We start from the raw sequence: 22,643 nt of genomic DNA, 5'->3' as shown, positions 1-22,643 counted from the left end.
ATATAAGTAAAGTAAAGATCATAATAAATATTCTGTTGTATTAAATATGAATAATTTAAACAGATGACACTTCTGAAATTGAGAAGAAAATTATAAAAACAATTATTGAAATTGAGATATGTCATATTTTATTGATATGACAAGTTGAAATTCAAAATTTAAATTAGAATGGATTAAGATTACAATAATTTTAAATTTTAGTTTGTTTACAAAAGAAAAATATTTTAAATTTTATACATTAAAAATCTGGCCCATTTATTGTCCAAAAAAAAAATGGCCCATTTTAGTGAATTAGTACTTTTCCTTCTATAGCATCCTCCAATTGCATTAGGATTTGATAATTCGTAATGTACTTAGAGTGCGCCAAAGTAAATAATGAGGTGCTTTAAGTAATATCCTCCTCTAGGTTGTAGCCTCTTTTTTCATAGGGCCCGTTTGTATGCCTATCACACCGTAGAATTAGTTGTTAGTTTTCTGAGACTTCTTTAGCCTTAAAATAAAATAATTTAATTTAAATTTATTTATTACATAAATTTAAATTAAAATTCAGAAACAATATTAAAGGAATTAAAAATTAAATTAAATTCTTAATTCAACCACTATTTAGTTGGGTTGGAATATTGCAATGCATACATTCATCTCTTATGGAATGAGTTAAGTTAAATAGATGACTAAATTTTGTATTTTAATAATGAAGAGTATAATTTACTCTATGCATTGTCTTTAAAGAAAAAAATATTTTTGTGTGTTAAATTATAACTATTTTATTTAACAAAATATTGCGAGCTTAAAATTCACAAATTATAACTTATTTGTTGCAGGACTTAATGTCCATTTCTTCCTCTTGACGTATTAGAGAGAATGTTTAGGGGCTTAAGTTAACCCCTCCATATAAAAAAAGTAATTTTACTTTGTTAATTAAATAGTTATTTTTTTATTCACTTTTAAAATATCACATCTAAATATAACTTGTCTCGTCTCAGCCACATTTGCTAGAATGATTGTAATCTCCTCTGTTTTTTACGTTGTTTTATCGCATAAGTCAGCATATTATTTTTTCCACCTTTACGGACAAAACTTTACCAAATAATAATGGGTATCTAAATTATATACGAGTCGTATATAAATCGATAATGCTACATTCGGGTCGGGTCATGAATAAGTGTTGTTACATTCTGACCGGGTCGGATCACAGCCGGAACAAACATTCAACACCGTTTTCTTAACAGGCCCAACCCTATATTCGACCCATTTTTCCAAATGGATAAATCGATTATGTTACTATACTTATTCACGTACCATACTATATTTGTTCAAAATATATTATAAAATTATTTATGCATCTTCATTGAATAGCTTAACTATCAATATTTACATATTTTATTATCTTATATCATCATAATCATACTCATTTTCTAAAAATTTCCACATAAGCACCTGTCAGAAATATGAAAGTTTGAACTGTTCTGTAATTTTAATTTTCTTTTCAAACAAATGAGGGAACTATTACTATGCAGCATGTAGACTTAGGATCGACCTGTGTTACTTTGTTTCCAAATTATTAATTACTATCAAAAGTCATTTGGCAAGAGTAGTCCAATATTAATTTGTGTCTCTTAAATAAAAATTATGATTCTGTGGGGGGAAAAAAAACTACGGTTGGGATTGACTTAAAAATTGAGTCACTTTACTCTCAAAATAAACCGACTCAGTTGGGAGTAGATTAGCTAGGAACCAAATAAAATTTCCAAATATGTTGTGGTTAAAAAAATTATTAATAAATCTCCGATGTTTTATGTGCCATTATACAATCCAACCGAGTCCGTGACAGAGGCGATCGATGATTTTCAGCACTCATCAACAAGTCATAGACCTTGATATGTAGCCATTTTTTGTTGAAAAAATTGACATTTTAGGTACCAGAGAATAGAAAACAAAGGTCTTAAGTTTTTGTTCCAAATTCACATGTAATAATGTCAAGATAAGTTGGGACAGTTTTTGAAGAAAGGATCATCGAGCAAGGACGTCTCATGCTCTCAGCCACGCACCCTCACCGCCTCCTCTTGTCTCTTGGGCAGGAGAAATATATACTTTTTAGATGCAACCAGAAAACTTTATAAAAAAAATTGGAACGCTCATCACTGTAAATAAATAAATAAAATTAGGAGAATAAAATAAGCTTTGTAAGGCTTTTTTATCATTAATTTTTGTTAGGTTAGTTATGGAATTCAAAGAAAAAAAATATCAATGTGTATTCAGAACTGTACCAAAACAGGTCACTTTTTTTTTATATAAATTGCTGATGATTTGCGTCAAACTTAGAAGACAATTTAGAGAGACAAATAAGCCCAAGTATTACTTAAAAAAGAATTTATGAGCTGCAATATCTGTAGTTATCTAACCAATTAATTGGGATCTGATTAATTAATAATCACTTTCTTGATTTTTTTAAATATTTTCTTATTTAAGTTTGAAGAAATAAATTCCAATGTATTGTAGACTTTCTCAAGTTAGTTTTTCTGTTTTAAATAATTTCTAATAAATTATTATGATGACTAGTTCGAATTTATCACTATTTGTATGTTATTTTCTAGAAATTAATATAGTACTTCTTATTTGTTTTGAAGTGTGACAGTGAATGATGGTTACTTTGTGATTATCGTAGTGGTGGGAACTGGGGAGTGTGTAGCCCGTCATGTTGTGTGGAGTAGTGGGCCTGCAATCAGTGCACAAAACTTCATGATCTCAATGCAGTGGCCCACAATGAGGAACGTTGCGTCATTGCCAATAAGTAGTTGCGAGCAGTGTTGACAAAGTTCCGTTTTGCTTTCTTGCCTCAATTTTTTTTTTTAAAAGGAAATATTATCAGCTACTGTATTTAATAGCCAATGCACATAAACGGATAAAAAAAAACCTAATGCACATAAACATTAAGCTTCATAATACCTTTAGTATTATGTTTGTTTTATGAACAATTTTATTAAAAAATAAACTCATAAGATAATTCCATACGACAATAACAATGAAGTGGTCCCCGAAACAGATAAACTATTTTTTTTATTTTCTACTTTTTATTAAATACTTCACCTAATGATAAACTGCGACAGGAATTATTAACCAGCACAAATTTTTTCGAAAGTTGCCAAAAGCATCTAAACATGTTAACAAATGTCAAATAGACAAAAACTAAAAATTTATGTTTACCTAAAATTTACAAATATGTACCTAAAACTAATATTAATTTATGTCTAATATTTCTATCGCTACTTAATATTACCTGTGTCTAATATTACGTGTGTTTAATATTTTTAAACCTAATAATATCGTTGGTTGTGGCTGCCTAAAGTATCATATATATATATATATATATATATATATATATATATATCACATATATAATATCTAAAAATATATACTACAAACTAAATAATATTTTCATACTAATTAACCTAACCTTACGATACCTATTAATCCTAATTAACCTAAACTTACAATACCTATTAATACTAGCTAACCTATTATTTTTATAATATTAACAACAGAATATATAAATCATAATATATAAATGTTATTTAAGAAAATCACTTACCAGAAATTATGAAAGAGAAAAATTGAGCAAAAGCAAAGGAACCAGCACCAGCAGCTAGCAAAAGCAAAGGAACCAACACTCAATGAAACTCAGCAAAAGCAAAGGAATTATGGAATTACGTTTGAAATGCTTAAATTTCTACAACTAGCAAATATTACAAAAACACAAAATTTACATCTATCCTAAAATTTACAAATATATAATTAAACCTTAAATTAACTTGTGCCTAATATTTCCTACAACTAGCTAATATTATGTATATTATGTGTGCCTAGTATTTCTAAAGCTAATAATAAGTGTGGCTGAATAAAAATATTTCTACAAATACCTAATATTACGTGTGCCTGCCTAATATTAGGTATGCCGGCCTAATATTAGGTATATTACTTGTGCCTAATATTTCTAAAGCTAATAATATTATATCACATATATAATATCTAAAAATATATACAACAAACCAAACTAACTAACCTAACCTTCAAATATCTATTAATACATAAAAATTAAGAATAACTTAACCTTCAAATATCTATTAATACATAAAAATTAAAAACAACATAGTAACTAACCTAACCTTACAATATATATTAATCCTAATTAACCTAAATTTACAATACCTATTAATACTAACTAACCTATTATTTTTATAATATTAACAACAGAAATTATAAATCAGAATATATAAATCTTATTTAAGAAAACCACTTACCAGGAATGAATTATGGAAGACAAATACACAGTAAAACAATGGAAGTGTAGCACACACGTATACACTCTCACTCACTGAAACTCAATAAAGGAGAAAGAAGAAAACTTGGAGAAGAGAAGAGAAGTTTGCGTAAAAATTTAAGATGTTGAAGGTTAATTTTATAGAAGGAAATGTAAAGAAGCAACGGTCAAAAACCTAAGTTAAGCCTACTCTGTGTTTTCAGTCCATGCATGCAACCCTAATACTGCAAAAGCTGTAACCCTAAACTGACATCTGCAACATTGTAAGCTATCACGAGATGCACCTGTATCGCCAGCAGAGAAAGCGACACACTCACCCACCCTTGTCAGGTCCCGTAACGCCAACTCCATTGGCAAATCCAACGTGGAGGTGTCTTGCCAACAGCACAGGTAACACCCTCCACGTAAGCTCCTATGTCACCATCTCCATTGGCGGTACCAAGCTATGTCGTCATCTTCAATGGCGGCACCAAGCTTGTCGCCAACATCAATGGCGGTATCCATCAGAAAACAGACCCTGACTATAAATTCTTTAAAAAGAAATCCTCTTTAGTAATTAATTTTTAAAACTAACTCTCTTTCGTAAATTTGTCAATGATGGTTACTTTGTGATTATCGTAGTGGTGGGAACTGGGGAGTGTGTAGCCCGTCATGTTGTGTGGAGTAGTGGGCCTGCAATCAGTGCACAAAACTTCATGATCTCAATGCAGTGGCCCACAATGAGGATCATTGCGTCATTGCCAATAAGTAGTTGCGAGCAGTGTTGACAAAGTTCCGTTTTGCTTTCTTGCCTCAATTTTTTTTTAAAAAGGAAATATTATCAGCTACTGTATTTAATAGCCAATGCACATAAACGGATAAAAAAAAACCTAATGCACATAAACATTAAGCTTCATAATACCTTTAGTATTATGTTTGTTTTATGAACAATTTTATTAAAAAATAAACTCATAAGATAATTCCATACTACAATAACAATGAAGTGGTCCCCGAAACAGATAAACTATTTTTTTTTTATTTTCTACTTTTTATTAAATACTTCACCTAATGATAAACTGCGACAGGAATTATTAACCAGCACAAATTTTTTCGAAAGTTGGCAAAAGCATCTAAACATGTTAACAAATGTCAAATAGACAACGATTTATCGACGGACGTGTCACGTATGCATGACGCAAGGCCATAGTAGTAAAAGTTTCGGAAGAAGAGGATTAATATTCTCCCCGTTTGCTATATAGACTCAATTATTTAATTTATTAAAATTTTAAAAAAATAACTAATTAGTTAATAATAATAAATTTATCTAAAATTTAAAAATTATTCACGAGACATAATACTTTTTTAACTTTAGATTAACGATATAAATAACAAGTTAAATTATTATTTTTAATTTATTATTTAAGTTTAATTTTTATTTTTAATTTGATTGTTTAATTTTTAAAATTAATTCAATTGAATTATTTATTTATTTTTATTTAATTTTTAAAATCAGTTAATTTTTTTAAAATATATATTTTATGATGGTTTAAAATTATTTAATAATAATTTTGAACTGTTACACGATGTCATTTAGTGATTTCTTAACATTTAAACTAAAAGATAAAATTGAATTGATTTAAAAAATTAAATTAAATTAAAAAATAAATTAAAAGAATAGAAACTAATTTAATCTAAATAATATCTTGATTTGATTGTAGGTTCATTAATAAATGTTCGTTGAGGTTACATATATTTATATTATATTCAACCAAATAACTTTATTTTGCACTTCATTTATTTATACAAACATAAGATCAATCAAACCAGTTGATAAATGTGTAGATATTTAAAATAAATAATGAATACGTAGAAGGAAAGCAGCGGATAAAAAAGTAGCTTGAGAAACACACCTGGATGTTACTCCTCAAATAGAATTGTGACCATTGGATGGCACTACTCTGTACACACTGTGATGAATCTAAGGTAGAGATGCTGTAGAAGAGTACATATTAACGTATCCGATAAAAACTACCTCCATTCACCTACCGCCGAAGGGTCCACACTACATGCTGATTGCTGAGTTGTTGGCTACGGCACCTTTATATATACGCATCTTCTGAAAATAACTAATCAACTAAGGCCACTCCTTTTAGCAAGTTAACAACACTTTTGTCTTCGTTCCATTATCTAGTTCTCAATTCTCTTCACCCTTTGCCTCTGAAAGAAATGGGTAGTCTTGAAGCGGAAAGAACAACAGTAGGATTGGCAGCAAGAGACCCTTCAGGGATTCTCTCCCCATACACCTACAATCTAAGGTCATCTCAAAAATTCTATCTATTTTAGTTTAATAATAATTAGTGTTTCTAATTTTATGCTTTATACTCCACTATCTTATCTTGTTTGGTTCTGACCTTGTGTAAAAAATATAAAATATATAAAACATGCAGAAACACAGGCCCTGATGATGTTTACATTAAAGTTCACTACTGTGGAATTTGCCATTCTGATCTCCACCAGATTAAAAATGATCTTGGCATGTCCAACTATCCCATGGTCCCAGGGTACTTTTTCGTTAATCATTATTATTCTCTTAATTAATGTTGTTACCACTCACCAATATTGAATATTGATGATTGTTTTGTTGTTCCAGACATGAAGTGGTTGGTGAGGTACTGGAGGTGGGATCAAACGTTAGCAGGTTCAGAGTGGGAGAGTTGGTGGGAGTTGGACTCCTCGTAGGTTGCTGCAAAAACTGCCAGCCATGCCAACAAGACATTGAGAATTACTGCAGCAAGAAGATCTGGTCTTACAATGATGTTTATGTCGATGGAAAACCCACACAGGGTGGCTTTGCTGAAACCATGATCGTTGAGCAAAAGTAAATTAAATCAATTCTTTCTAATTATTGCACTTTTCCCTGCATTTTTATTTTTTTTTACCATTAGGAATTGACATATCTGGAGATTAGTTTATCATAACTCACGAATATGCTAAATCGACTGAGCTACATCCTTTACCCTTTCCACTACATGTTTAATTATTAAAAAAAAAAATCTTGTGAGGGTATTTTAATTAATTTGATTGTGTATATTGGGGGTGTCAGGTTTGTGGTGAAGATTCCAGAGGGTTTGGCGCCAGAGCAAGTGGCACCATTACTGTGTGCGGGTGTGACAGTGTACAGTCCACTGGTACACTTTGGGCTGAAAGAGAGTGGGCTAAGAGGTGGAATATTGGGGCTTGGAGGAGTGGGACACATGGGGGTGAAGATAGCAAAGGCACTGGGTCATCATGTGACTGTGATAAGCTCTTCTGACAAGAAGAAACAAGAGGCACTTGAACACCTTGGAGCTGATCAATATCTCGTTAGCTCTGATGCCACTGCCATGCAGGAAGCTGCTGATTCACTTGACTACATCATTGACACTGTGCCTGTTGGTCACCCTCTTGAGCCTTATCTCTCCTTGCTCAAACTTGATGGCAAGTTGATCTTGATGGGGGTCATCAACACCCCTCTTCAATTTGTTAGCCCCATGGTCATGCTAGGTAATTGTGATACACTTTCTATTTTTTTTTTTTTAGAATTTCAATTAATTATAAATTTTTTTAAGTAACACTTTTGAAATAAGAAAAAGAAATGTCCAAAAAAAATATTCTGACAATAAAAATCATTTAGTCACAATCGTTGTCTATCATAAATTTATTAATTTTTATAATAATTATCTTAAAATTTATATACACGATTAGTTAGTTAATATTAAATAACAATCTAAAACTATTTTACTTCATTGACAGTGCACAATCATTAAATTATTAAAATAATTATTACGCACACTATACTTATACAATAATTACATTTTAATGATAATACAATAGTTTTTATTAAATATAATAAATTAATGGTAATACAATAGTTCTTTACCAAAAGTACATTATACTTATACAATAATTACATTTTAATGATGTGTATTTGGGTTGTGAAGGGAGGAAGTCAATAACGGGAAGCTTCATTGGGAGCATGAAGGAGACAGAGGAGATGTTGGAGTTCTGGAAAGAGAAGGGTCTGAGTTCGATGATTGAAATGGTAAACATGGATTACATTAACAAAGCCTTTGAAAGGTTGGAGAAGAATGACGTGAGATACAGGTTTGTTGTGGATGTCAAAGGCAGCAAACTTGTCGATCAGTAAAAGAAAGAAAGTATACTACTAGCACGACACACGCAACATCCATCCTTCCATCATGAAGAGTCTGGAAAAGTTATTAATTAATTGAGAACTAAAGCTGTATTTGTTGTTCACTCTAAAAAAGAAGCTGTGTTTTGTTTATTAAAAAGAGTGCTCTGTTTTCTCTGTTTTGGTTACACGACGTTCATTAAAATATAGTATTTGATATCAAATTCTCGTGGAAAGCAAAAGACACCATAGTTTTGTTGTGTAAATTGCTGTATCGTTCCGCCATTGAAAGAAAGAAAAAAAAAAGTGGATATTAATGGGCACTGAATCATACCTCATACGCGTTCTCTGCTACACACGTACGTATGACAAATTTTATTCCAGCTTCACATGCTTCTGCCTCGTCTTATCATTGTCAACTTATGATGGATCAAAGTAGTATTAAAATGAGATTATTATTAAATATTTTGTTGAAATAGAATTATTTTTGTCAGTTACCTGCAAGCTATGTAGCTAGTGGCTACACTTACCTGCTGGCTGCTGCAGGGCAGACTACTGGTTTTGATTTTTTACCCTGGTCAGCTACACTGAGGCTGCGGTTTTCTACTTTTACCGTTTACTCAATACATCGTGCTTCATGTAATTTATTTCCTAAATCAATTAATGAAGCTACTATCTTGAATTTAATCTTAAAATCAATTTTATTTAAAGATTTTAAATTTATTTTATTAGACAAAATTACTTTCTAAAATTCTCAAATATAGTTGTCATTTTTATTACTTAAAAAATAACATGATTGATGGGGTATTTTTTTTTTCAAATATTAAGTCAGTTTAGATGTTTAATTTTATTTCTGATCACATTTTACTTTTTTAATGGAAATGTAACCATGTTGCATGTTTAATTTTGTCTTGCAATGTTAAAGTGCTTGAAAATTATATTGTAATACATTAATAAATTAATATTATATGTAAGTAAAAATAAATATTATAATAATATAGATGCCTTTTATTATAATTATTACGATTTTTATTTAATGTTACTTTTTTATTTTAGTATAATTTATTTTAAAAATATTTATTATCATATCATAAAATAGAGAACCTACCTAAATGTAATTACATGAAATGCTATATATATATATATATATATATATATAACAAACAAAAAAGCACTTCGTTTGATTATTTCTTTGTTTGTTTTTTCTCTCTTGACATTTTCTAATTTTCAATTTTGCATCGAACCAAAAGTTCACAGCCTCTATCTTGCAGGTTCAACGAAGTCTCTGCCTTGCCTGGTTCATATCAATGACAGTGCTGTAAAAGCTGACTTTATGCGTAGCAAGCATAGCCTTGTTCCCATCTCTGCAAAATTTTGATTTTTGAATGTCACTCCCAGTATATTGTGGAGTAATTGTATTTTAGGGGAACGTTGGTTGGAAATAATGACGTCGACGGCAGAAGACGTGCCACTCAAGTCAACACTCAATATTCCATACCAATGGTTGTCGAGATTTTTCTTTATTTTAAAGAAGTCGCCGGTAGGAATGAACAATATTCAGTATTCTCATAATAAACTGGGAAAAAAAAATTTGAATTGCAATGTCAAAATATGTTAATTCACATGTCACGTATTACCAAAAAAATTCGCACATCACATTCTAAATGGGAAACATGGAACTCACTACACCATATGACATATTTGGAATGTGGAATTTGAGCGGAGTCCACTTTTTTAATATAAAAAAAAGTTGCTTGACACTAAAAAAGTAAAAATCATTACATAACTTGATAATTTCGATATGACAAATCACATTTTAAGCTGTGTTCAAAATATTTTTGAGAAGATAGAAATAACACTTGTTAGTTTGGTACAAGAGTTATAGAGTTTAATTTGCATATGATGGACTCTATCATGACAACTTTTGTCTCCTAATATTAAATATATCATTTTGCTCTTGAATTTTTTATTTTTTTTTGAAGTATCAAACAACTTTTTAGGATAATATAATTTTTTAATTAGTTCATTCAATTATCTCCAGGACTCCAGTTCCTTTATCACATAGTTACGTTGTTAATTTAAACATTGACTTAAGTATTAAAGTACTTTTATAAGTACCTCTTACCTTCATCCACGCCATTGAAACTAACTCCTCCGAGAAGCAATATTTAGTCGGATAAAATACAAAACGAGAGCACCTATCATACATACAAGAAGCCCCCTCCCCGGGCTTTGATTAGGTCCTCGTGGACTCTTACTGGTACCTGGCTTGAGTGGATTCTAATGACACTCAAATAAGCTAACAATGACTCTGGTAAGTGACGAGGGTAAATGTAGAGCCAACGACATTTCATTTGGAGAGTAATTATATCTAGCCTCATGAAAGAATATATCAATAAAAATTGTTCTTTGTTAGTAGATCGACCAAGAAAAATCATTACAATTGAGTATATTCATTTGAACAAATATTCTATCTAATAACTGTAAAAAATACAATGACTACCCTGACTCGCTACAGTCCAACTTCGATTGGTAGTAGTAGTAGTATTAGAAGGCCTAAAATGAGGCATTGCTGGGCCACTGCATTCTTCAAACAAACAATCAAACATTCATTAAAGCCTTCTCATGTTGCAGTTCTCTGATTACTCTATAACCTCAACAAGGACACCGATAGGTCAAAAGTTCTAGCTGGAATGATCATATTTGTCGACTGAAGTACATGTTCATAAAGTAACTAGAAGGATTGAAACCACTTAAAATCACTGCAAATCAGAAATTGGGGTCAGATACAATATTAACCCGTCATGGAAAAAAGAAATGGTAAGCACATTCAATACTTACAAATTGGAGAAAGGACAATTACGATTCCAATTGGGTACAGGAAAAAGGTGGTCCTCTCCAAAAAGGGCAGAACTACAGCCAGAAATCTTAATCAAATTAATTCAACGATTTTCACAGCTCCCATAAATTCAAAACAAAAACTTGTAATTTCACAGTTATACACACTCAGGAAACAAGTTTACGAAAAACAAGTTAATGTACATTTATTCACTATGTTGACCATCACATCCAACAGACCCACATCATATGAATTTGTCCTCCACATCATACGAAAGGGACTTTATAGAGTAAAACACACAGAAAGGGTGTTTGCTGCAAATACTCAAGAAAACACAATAACTGACACTTCTACTGTTCTACAGTATAATTGGCAACAATTAAAACAGATTCACTGCAAATATTCAAGAAAGCACAAGAACTGACTTTTCCAGACAAATACAGCCATACCCAAGGAAACTACACTAAAAAAATATATTATGAACTAATCTAAATGAGGAGGAATTAACTTAGACCAATATAATAACTTCGTATAAAAAGTGATTTTCATTGATCCATTTATTGAATCGTAACTACCACCTCTGATCTTTTTATAAAAACCTTTTGGGAAGTTTGTCTTCATTTTTACAAGACTCCATCCAAGGTGTTTACAGGATTGATTTTTTTTTTTTAAAAAATCCCTCAAGTGGCCATACATTAATTAAATAGGTAGAATAGATTAACAAAACGGAATCCTAATGGTTTTAAGGGTAATTATGGAAAAACCATACAACTTGTTGATAAATTTAATACCATTAACTACATACTTTAATTGTTGTGAAGCGGTTAAAAGTATCCTATACATATTACCAAGATTATTCATGATAAATCTTATAAAAAGTGGATTGTAATAAGATAATTAAGTGATTCTTATTTTCATATATTTTAAATGTATATATTACATTAAATTTGATGCAAATGAATAAGATATCAAGTAATTTTGAATTAGTCTAAAATTTTGGATTAATCTAATGATGAGTTTTGGGATAAAATTATCTATAAAAAGCTATTGAACAGTGTAAGAGTGGGTGTAACTTATACTGGTGTAAGTTGATCATAATGAGAGAGAGAGAGAGAGTTACCATCATAACCTAAGAAATTTAGATAATGATAGTATGAAGCGCCGACCATGAACAGCAGATTTGACAGCAATACTGGAATGAAACCATGAGCCACCAATAGAGGAGATAGAAAATAATGGATCACTGCCAAAGAACCAGACATCAGCACCACTCTAATGCAAGATATAGTAGCTTCCTATAGCATAACAGAGTCCATACTAACCAAAGAGTCAGAAATTACCATAGAGCAAAACAAACAATGGGAAGAAAGAGTTGCAGTGCACATCAAATGCATACATCCTTCCATGAAAAACAAAAAATATAATCAGCTATTGAAAAATAATCAACAAAATTCCAAGAAAAAGGTGCTCAGTTCAATTCCATTCTTATCAATTGATCAAACATTTTAAAGAAACATTTTAAAATATTAGGGAATGTTCTCAAAATTGAAGCAAACAACTAAATTAACACAAGTGAAACTGGAAAGAAAATTCTTGAACTTACCATTCAACACGCTGTTCAACCACATAACTATTTGGAGCCTCTTCTCGAAGATAAGAATTTGTCAGGAACCTGGAGATTACAAGGGTAAAAAATATGCACCAGTGTTGGTATCAAGATCAAGTGATTCAAAGAAAAGGATGCAATATTTACTACAAGAATAGCCTTACCAACAAAATGTTGCCAGAAATACACCAGTCAATATAAAGTGGAAAAACAACACTGAGAAGATAACAAGAAGTGTATGTGCAGTACTATGGTCATACCTGAAAAATAATGGGAAAATACAGCAATACAAAAAGTTAGTAGAGGCCAAGAGGAAAAAACTATAAACTAAATATATATAATGAATCATCCAATCACACTAAAACCTTGGTTCATGATTCATGATTTAAAAAAATTCATACATACTGAAGTCTAAAGCAATAGCCTGTTTCTATAAGGGAAATTTTCAAAAATGATCATCCTTCAGCTAAATAGATGAAATACAAGGGTTTACATGATTTACATTAGTGATTAGTTGCATTTGCATATTCATTCTGTTTTACAAAAGTAAAGTGAATTTTCACATCTACGAAGAACCACCACCATCAAAACACCACAATCAAAATGTAAGAAAAACATACGCCGCACAATAAGCCAAAGTTGCAACTGCCAAAAGAAGACTGCAGATCACAACAAATGCAGGATCATCACGTGCCCATTGATTCTTGGTTTCTAATAAGAACAAGAAGAAAATCAATTAAACAATTTTTTGAAACCACCAAATTAAATTTTCTAATTTGATAAATCAAAGGCATTAATTATATAACTAAACCTACAGTTTTTTACCATGAAAAATTGGCATCATTATGTATCACTAAATTAAGTTGATTTGCAAATTGCAAGCCTAATAATAAGCCAAAGTTCTTCACGGCTCACCCTTAAAACCAGCTCATTAGAAAAAGATTTAACTGCCGTGTTTAAAGGCACCTTTACTTGAAAGAAAGGTAAACCGTGAAATTATTAAAATTTATCCCATCACTGGAATACAGACTTACAAATATGTTTAAATGCATGCATAAAATTTAAAAAGAGATTCACGTAATGGGAATATAATAGTTTGATTAGTCTTATATCAGTCAATGAATAAGCGTGCTAGTAACTTCTTCTGTTTGATCAGAAACATTGCCAGCCCAAGTAAGTGAAACCAGACAGGCTAAAAGGAATTTCAGCATAAGATCAATGAAGGATATCATCAGCATCATTCATCAGTCATAGTTGTCAAGTCAAACATTAGCTTGTAAATCATAAGAGTTTACAGTTCTAGGTAAGGGAATCAAGTAGACTTAATTTCAAACTCGTTTCTTGGTAGACTCAACTGGACTAGTTCAGATTTACTCAAACTCACATTGAATCACGAATTAAGTACCGAGTTTACGAGTCTGATATAAGATGCAAATTATGTCCCCAAATTACCCAAAATAATGACAGTATCTTGAACTCCCCCCTCCAAAGCATCGTTTTCACATCAAGGAAAACAAAAAACACAGGCTCTCCTCCCACAAGCAAACACTTACCTTTGTGACCTAACAAGCCACACTATCAAAGTATTTCTGCAATCCATTCATGAACCATAGAACCCAGAAAATAATTCTTGAATATTGAAAATCATCATCAATCTAGCAATTTATTTTAAATATTATGGACCCATCACAACCTGTGATAGTTAAGGAGTTTCTCACATTCCATTTCTTTTATAAAAAAATATAGATCTATTTGTGTTGTGTTTCGAAGTCCATTGATAGACCACAGGTAACCCAAGTCTATACAAGGAAAAAGAGAGGAAGAAAGTTGGGGCAACAAGAGAGTAATCTGGAAAATGGTGAAGGAATAGCAGCTAATGGGACAACGAGGGGTTCTCAGTTAAGGGAAAGCATGATGGGTATAATAACAGAATGGACAGGTGACAACCTTTGGTTGGAGAGGAGGATTCTAGCATGATTAGAGAAAGGGGAATATGGAGGGGGGATTTTGGCGAAAGGAGGTTAGTAAGGCTTCTGCTTTAGAGAAGGGCTGCTAGCTGCAGACCTGGGGTGTTCGTTAATTGCAGCTTCTTTTGTAGTGTTTCTTTATTTGTTAATACTTCACATTGGTTTATGATTCTAAGGTTGTTTAGTTCAGATCAGTGAGTTTTAATACAATTTGATATATTTGAGAATTATTCTTAGTGCTTCTGTGCCTGTTAAAGTAAGCACTTGAGCACTATCTTGCCTGCATTCTATTCTATTTTCCACTATTATGTTTGGATTGGGTTTGGCCAAACCTGTGACCCAATCCAATCAAATTTGAACGGGTTGATTTGGATTGGTTTTTCAAGAAAAAAAATTAAAACCCAACCCGTTTGTAAACAGGTTGGATTGGGTTGGGTCAACGGGTCAAAGTATTTAAATTTGTCAGGTATTTTTAAAATCTAATATTTTTTATAAGCTGAAATTTTTATTAAATGAAATATCGAATACATTACTTTTAATTGTTGCGTGTAGTCAAATAGTGGAATAAAAGATCATGGGAGGAATCGCATTGTTGTCATCATCATCACATAGGCTAACATACCATGCTAAACATGATTTAAAAATTGAAATATAATAAACAAACACCACACTCATGAAGCCTATAAAATCCCAAAACTAAAACTATTAAATGATAATTTGGAAATTTCAATGTTCTCAAATAGTCAAATGAGTAGTCCAACTAAAATTTCAACTAAATCTAAAATAGTTTGAATCCTAATTTTCGTGAGAGTGAAATTGTGATTTGTGAGAATTGAGTGAGAAAAGAAGATAGGAGAGTGGGCACGGTCTCACTCACTCTTAGCTTAATTATTAATTGATTTTTTTAATTTAAAAATATATATTATATATAATAATAAAAATTTAATACAAATTAACGGGTCAGTGGGTCCAGATATTAAACCTTGTGACTCAACAGATTTGATTGATTTGGTTTGGGACTGAACCAAACACAAAAATTATCCAACCCAAACTATTTGGGTTGGTTTGGGTCAATTCAGGTTCACAGGCAACCCATACCTAGGAACACCCCCTATCACAAACTTTGCACCGTTCCTTGTCACTATGATAATGTTTTTCAAATATTTTTGTATTACGACTACCAGTCAAGTTTATGGACACTAGACAAGTTTTCATAGACTCTCAGATTTGACAACCTATTACTAAATGCAGTTTCAACCCTGTAATGCATATAAGATACTTAGATAAACAACAACTCCCAATTCTCCCAAGAACATATCGCATTCATGTAACTAGCCTACTATATTTATTGCAGATAAAGGCTAGCTAAGATACATAGCCTAGTAAGACAGAAGCTCAGTAAACATTGCTGAACCAATCACTGATAAAATTAAAAAATGTGTACCAATAAATCAGAAGATCAAAGATATTAATGACTCATAGACTTACGTTTGTGATATTTAGTATGCTGATAGCTGCATCCGTTGTACAGTTCCATATCAAGAACACCAAAAAAATTCATCAGAGAAAAAAGATACTACAAAATTGTAAATACACACAAAACAGAAGAGTTGAGCAGAAACTCAACCAAGAACTTATGCCCATATGTGCAGTGGTGCAATTCAAATGTCCAACAAAAGAGGACTCACATTGCTACTACGTTAGATCATAGTAACAAAACACAATTTTTCATTGCTAAGTGGTAACAGGGGAAGGAGAGACAGATGATGATTTAATTTACATATACTTACACAACTTTCGGGGACGTACATAGATGAAGCATTTGCCAAAAAGTATATTCAATATCCATTTGTTGCCACTACAACGAATAATAAATGAATCAGCACAGATTGAACATTAACGAGTAACGGACTCTTCAAATCAGAACAATAAGATCCAACCTTTTCAATTATGAGCCGAAACATTAAGGAATTGAGGCTAATCTAACAATTAGACTTACACGCCAGGTAATTTTAGCAACGGGATTTACGATACCAGAATGAAAGGGAGAGATAAAAGCACGAATTGGATCTTAGAGTGGTGCGAGAAGTAAATCTGGGAAATTGTGAAATGAAAGGAAGAGATCGGAAGGAACCTTGATGATTCTGCGGAGGTAGGGAAGCAGCATGGGATTGTTAGGTCGAGAGGAAGAGGAGGAGGAAGAAGAACGTCCTTTGGAAGCTGTGGGTAACATCTTCGCTTCGGTCACTCCTTCTCTTTACCTCTTCTTCTGCAAACGATCCACACGATTCTACTATTCTTTCTCTTGCTGTGTGTGATGTGTGATGTGTGATGTGTGATATGTTGTTTTGTGCGATCTCTCTCTCTCTCTCTCCGGTAGCTGCCTCGAACTCTCTCTCTCTCTCGGATGCGAGATGGACAGGGACTGAAAAGTAAAATGCTACACCAACAACCTAGGCCGATTACAATTTTGACCCACTCTGGTTTACTAGGGAGCAAAGCCTTCATACATCATCATAGAAATACATTCATTGGTGTAATTTTTTTTATATTGTTATATAATTATAAACTTTGTTATAAGATTATTGATTTTATAATAATTATTTTAAATTACACCAAAAAACAATTACTATTTTAAATTTAATTTTTTTTAAATATTTAGTTGAAAATTACAATGCATCAATTAAAATTATTAATAAATCAAGTCATAAACCATATAATAATGTTTTTTTTCTATTTTTTTATTTATCTCTCATCATTTATTATATCTCATATATTTATATTTTTTCTTTTTTCTTAATTGTATAATTTATTATTTTAGTTGTTGTACATCTGTACAAATATTAATTTAGTTCTTATTTTAGATGCCTAAAATAAGTTTAGATTTCCTTGCTTAACCTAGCCTATTATAGTCCACAACTTTCACAGAGCTTGCAAAGTAGCTCAACTTAAACTTGTTCACTGAAATATTTGACTTACAATTTAAATTTTATTATTTTTAGATCGATTTGGGCCTAGTCAAATAAATCTCATACAATCTGAGATTTCATTCAACATAGGCTTCATTTTAAAAACTTAAATTAAATTTGGGTTTGTTGGTTTGACTTGTTATAATCAGTAATTGAATTGACTCAAAATTGTGTGATAAAATATATGACTTAAGCTTTAAATTTTGAACATGAATTAAATTTTAACCTTTAGTCTTAGCTCACAAAAACTTGTAAAATTGGGTTTGAGTTTATTTTAGAAGTTCAAATGAAATCTTTTTTTTGTCCAATCCACTATGTTTGTTATTGGCCTAACCTAAACCCACCTTTCGAATGGTGTAGACTGTAGTTCACATATTCCCAGACATTAAATGAAGAATTTTGTATTGTTAGTGTTGGATGAACGGTTAAGTGTGTTCCAACGATTTTCCGAAACACACGCTACATCTATTTTGCCATCGAATGTGTATTTGCATGCTAACACAAGTATTTGATGCAATACCAAATACACATTTATCGTGTTTGGTTATAGATCTCTCTCAAAGCTTTACTTTGTAGTTTCCATATTTTTTTTATCATTGGGATGTGGTTTTGGGTGTCATCAACATGGTGTAACAAACACACACATTGTCAAACTTCAATGACGCACGTCTGAAAAGATTGTAGCCAAACTTGCACTAAGTCTTATTAATCTAGCCATTGAATTGTACAACAATATCATAATGATAGTAATATATCAAATTTAAGACAAATTCTCTAGATGCGACATTTTTTATACATCAAAGTGATGTTATCATTCACCAACTTTGAAAGTATTTACATACTCATGGATAAGGGCTTCCACCTGGTGAGGTGAGTGAATCTTGAATCGACACGTGATCACGAAAGGAGAAAGCTAGATTGGCAAGGGCATTAGCTATCCTGTTAACCTGCCTCCTTACAGAGAAAACATTAAAAATAGCCATATCATGGGTCAGCTTTCTACAGTCAACCATGAACCCATCAAAATAGGAATGACACTGAGACCCTTTGGTTTTTTCTGGGGCCAAAATAGATGTCACAATTTTAAATAATTTAAATGTTTGTCAATGTATTTTTTATTAATATTATAAATTCTATATTATACATTAAAGAAAAATAATATGAAAATGTTAATTAATTTTTAAAATATAAAAAATACGTTGTATAATTTTCATCGAGATTTTTAAATTCAACAATTATATTAATAAAATATAGCATTTGTAAATATTTATTAAAAATATAAATTTCTCAAATTTCACAACCCAGTCACACTTTTATTGATTATAAATTACAAAATGTCTAAAATTTATTAAGAAAAAATATTAAAAAAATAAATATTTTTTATATGAGTTAATAAAGGACGTATCTATTGAACATAAAAAAAGTAACGTATTTATAAATATTGAAAATGAGAAAAAAAATTATAAAGTGTAAAAAGTTTGACGGACATATTTTAATTCTCTTTCTCATTACTTACAAATAGTCAATCATTCATTTAAGTAAAGTTATCATCATTATCATTTAAATAATTAGATATTTAATTCGTAATCACAATTACTCGATTGTAAGAGCATAATTTTATCAACTGAGTTATATTCCCTCAGTTGAAAAAACATGCACAAAAGAGTTAAGTTAATTTTTTATTATTTTTTTGACATTGTTGGGTCATTCTAGACTTTAACCAAAAACTCCTCTCCTCAAGTAAAACATCACACCTATTGTCCAACTAATTGGGAAAGAATAAATATATTTCTTTTTAGTAGGGATTCATCCTTTTTGAAGGCAGCATAACAATGGTATTGGGCTCTTCAAGTATGTTTGTTCTCCCTTTTTTTTTACCATGCAAGTCCTTGGAAGTAACATCGATGAGAAGAAAAAAGAAAGACATTAAGAGAATTTCAGACACTCTAAGCTTTTTTTCAAACCTACTCCCACCATTTTGAGTCAAGAGATAAATAAATAAACACATCTTATTACAATAAACAAATGTGTTTGTAGTGACTAAGGGGTCAAAGACTAAGAAGTGAATATATTCTTCTTATAATAAACTTGTTAACTTTTGATATAATTAACTTAAATTAATTGAAATGATAATTTATAATTTGATGAACATCTAAATTATTTTACTCAGTGTATATGAATATTATTAAACTATCAACAATCTTTAGATAATTTAAAAGTTATATTTATTTCAACTATTAATTATTAATATCATATCATATGACATGCCCTTTATTTTTATTCTTATTTTTAAAACAAGAAAAGAATAAAGGATTTGAATGACACGAAACTGCGAAATGCCCTAATTCAAGAAGCTGGCATTCGGATTTTGTGATTGGGAGAGAAACCGACCCAGTTGTGCTACTGCGAATGCCGCTGTCCCGTGCAATTCGAAGGTTCTGAAGAACAAGGGTTTAGAATTAGGGTCTTAAACCAACTCAACCTACTTTGTGGGTAAAATTAGGGATTCAGGTCTAAGTTGAAAAATTAGGGTTTTGGCAAGTCCCCTAAATGTCGACGGGCAAACCCAGAGACGGTGAGTTTCAGATGGTCCCGGCGCCGGGAACCTCAAAGCCGCCCCTTCCGCCGGTAGCAGCAACTAATGCGATAGTGGAATATACTCCGGTCTCCCTCAAAGAGGATGAGGAGGACCTAGAAATCAAGCTCCGACGGATTATCGACAATGTTCCCGTCCGTGTTAGCAATACTTCCGGTAGTTCCGCCGGTTCAGGCTCCGGCGACTTCCACCAGGTATAACCGCTCTTTTCTTTATTTACTTATTTAAAATTAAAAAATACCTCTTGTGCTTGAGTTAGCTCTGAAATAAGGTGCAGGTTTGATAATGCTGTGCAAAAACTGTTAGGTAGTTGTTATCAAGAAGAAAAATGATCATTATCAGGGTAGTACTCGTTTTCCATTATGGGTACCAATAGGTTTTGTTCGAAATTTCATTTTGAGGACCCATTAAATATAAACGAGGGGGATCTATTGTTGAAATATGAAAAATCATCGTGGCGGAGAGAGGTTTGGAAAGACACTGTATGAGTGGAACTGTGGAAGTTCTATGAATCGAAGGTGCATGCCGGGCGTCTTGTTGGTTAATAAGTGCTGGGGTGGGATGAATAGGGTTCAAAGTGTTTGAAGTAAATTTGGCCTCGGGACTAAAGAATCTTAAAGAAAATTGTGCTTGAGTTTTTAACCATACACTACTCCTATTTGGGGATTAAACTTAGAAAAACTACAGTTTATAAAGTGTGATATAAAAGGTTCAAGGAGTAGTTGGATACTTGGATGTGAACTGGTTGGCAAAATCATCATGCTCCAATGTTGCAAAGGCTAATTGCTCATTGATGAGTTATTGATTTACCCACTGTAGCTAATAAGTTAATTCTGAAGGTAACACAGTCTTTAGCTTAAACTTATCGGAAGTCAGAACATTGGACGATCAAGGGTATCAACTATGCTCAATTTTTTTTTAAGCAGCATTCTTAATCTCGTTAGTGGTAAGGCATCCTTTTTTGCACTTGAGCGACATTCTTAATCTCAACTGTCCTGAATTATATTATAAGCATTATGGTCTATTCATGGAATATCTTATTATTTGAGTGATTTGTAACAAGTAATAACCTAGATATGCATACTGAAGTGCTTACCTTCCCACTTGTGTTTATCCAACACATGATGGCCCAGTTTTGATTAGCTTCTAGCTCGAGGGAGCTTTTCAATTGTAAAACATGCTGTTTAGATTTTTCTTAGACAAATATGCCTAGCTCTGTTAAGTTTACCAGTGTTTTATGGAAGAATGAGATGATGAAGCTTCTACATGAGTTGTGCATAAATTGATTTTAACTTATGTGAGGATTTTGATTCATTTTAGTTTCTTCTCCCTTGTTCAGAAGTTTATTTAAATTGGCATGATATCTGGGATATTTGCTTTTTTCTTTTGTGTCAATAATTGGTAGGGTGATGGATATTTTTCTGAGTGTTTTTCTTATATGCTTTAAATTTGGGTTCCAACAGTATCGACAAATGAGACGCAAGGAGCAAGATCGTCTTGCCAGGATGGAAGTCGACTACCAGAAAAGGAAAGAGGTGGCAGAATTTAATTTGAGAAGAGAGGAAAGACTAAAAGCGGCTGAGGAACGGACAGCAAAGAAGCGAGCAAGACGTCAAAAGAAGAAGCAAAGGAAAAAGGAGAAAAAGACCAAATTAAATGCTGGAGAAGAGCAGCAAAAGAAAGAAGATTCCTCAAGTGATGGAGACTCTGATAATGATGAGGAGGCAGCACCTTGAAACCAGCTTTAACTTTTAAAATTTGATTCAAGTAATTGGGGATATCTGGCTTAGATAAAACACAGGCATTGCTCTGGGTTTCAATTATTACATATGTGATTTCTGAAGTACTGTGTTCGAAAGCGATGCTATATATTGTTTCAAGCAAAAAATTTGATGTAGTTAGAGAAACAAATCTTACAAGCCTTTTATTTAAAAGATTCTATCTTGCAACTCATTGTGTGTAGTGATGTAGTATAAAAGTGAATGATAACAAACGAAACGTCACACAAATCAACTTAGCCAGATTGGAAGAGAAAAATGTCACAATTAATTCATTCTTAAAGTATCAATGTAGATATAGCATTTTTTAAAAATTAATTTTGCTACAAGGAGAACTAATTTTACGAAAAATGAAAATCTTTAAATTCTTGAAAAAAATATTTGAACCCTCACAATGATTAATTATAGGTGTAAAATTTA

The 22,643-nt window shown here is 31.7% G+C and overlaps 3 protein-coding genes across 3 annotated transcripts; 2 read left to right on the top strand and 1 right to left on the bottom strand.

The window, feature by feature from the left end:
* Window positions 1-6,401: 6,401 nt before the first annotated feature.
* Window positions 6,402-8,628, top strand: LOC100777558 (probable cinnamyl alcohol dehydrogenase). The gene is made up of 5 exons (XM_006589573.4): window positions 6,402-6,612; window positions 6,745-6,858; window positions 6,948-7,175; window positions 7,401-7,840; window positions 8,278-8,628. The coding sequence occupies exons 1-5, from the start codon at window positions 6,524-6,526 to the stop codon at window positions 8,481-8,483; spliced, it is 1,077 nt and encodes a 358-aa protein (XP_006589636.1). The 5' UTR covers window positions 6,402-6,523; the 3' UTR covers window positions 8,484-8,628.
* Window positions 8,629-10,824: 2,196 nt separating this feature from the next.
* Window positions 10,825-17,322, bottom strand: LOC100500001 (UNC-50 family protein). The gene is made up of 10 exons (NM_001248514.2): window positions 17,015-17,322; window positions 16,671-16,738; window positions 16,369-16,394; window positions 13,534-13,624; window positions 13,078-13,173; window positions 12,911-12,979; window positions 12,648-12,706; window positions 12,428-12,550; window positions 11,310-11,381; window positions 10,825-11,230 (listed from the first exon to the last, which is right to left on the bottom strand). The coding sequence occupies exons 1-10, from the start codon at window positions 17,111-17,113 to the stop codon at window positions 11,166-11,168; spliced, it is 768 nt and encodes a 255-aa protein (NP_001235443.1). The 5' UTR covers window positions 17,114-17,322; the 3' UTR covers window positions 10,825-11,165.
* Window positions 17,323-20,115: 2,793 nt separating this feature from the next.
* LOC100777035 (PRKR-interacting protein 1) lies at window positions 20,116-22,394 on the top strand. The gene is made up of 2 exons (XM_003536563.5): window positions 20,116-20,639; window positions 21,909-22,394. Exons 1-2 carry the CDS (start codon window positions 20,400-20,402, stop codon window positions 22,179-22,181), a joined length of 513 nt encoding a protein of 170 aa, XP_003536611.1. The 5' UTR covers window positions 20,116-20,399; the 3' UTR covers window positions 22,182-22,394.
* Window positions 22,395-22,643: the final 249 nt, after the last annotated feature.

Source organism: Glycine max, chromosome 10 (assembly GCF_000004515.6).
Source record: "Glycine max cultivar Williams 82 chromosome 10, Glycine_max_v4.0, whole genome shotgun sequence".
NCBI classification, from domain to species: Eukaryota; Viridiplantae; Streptophyta; class Magnoliopsida; order Fabales; family Fabaceae; genus Glycine; species Glycine max.
The sequence above is the reverse complement of the archived record's forward strand: the minus strand, read 5'-3'. Positions and strand labels throughout refer to the sequence as shown.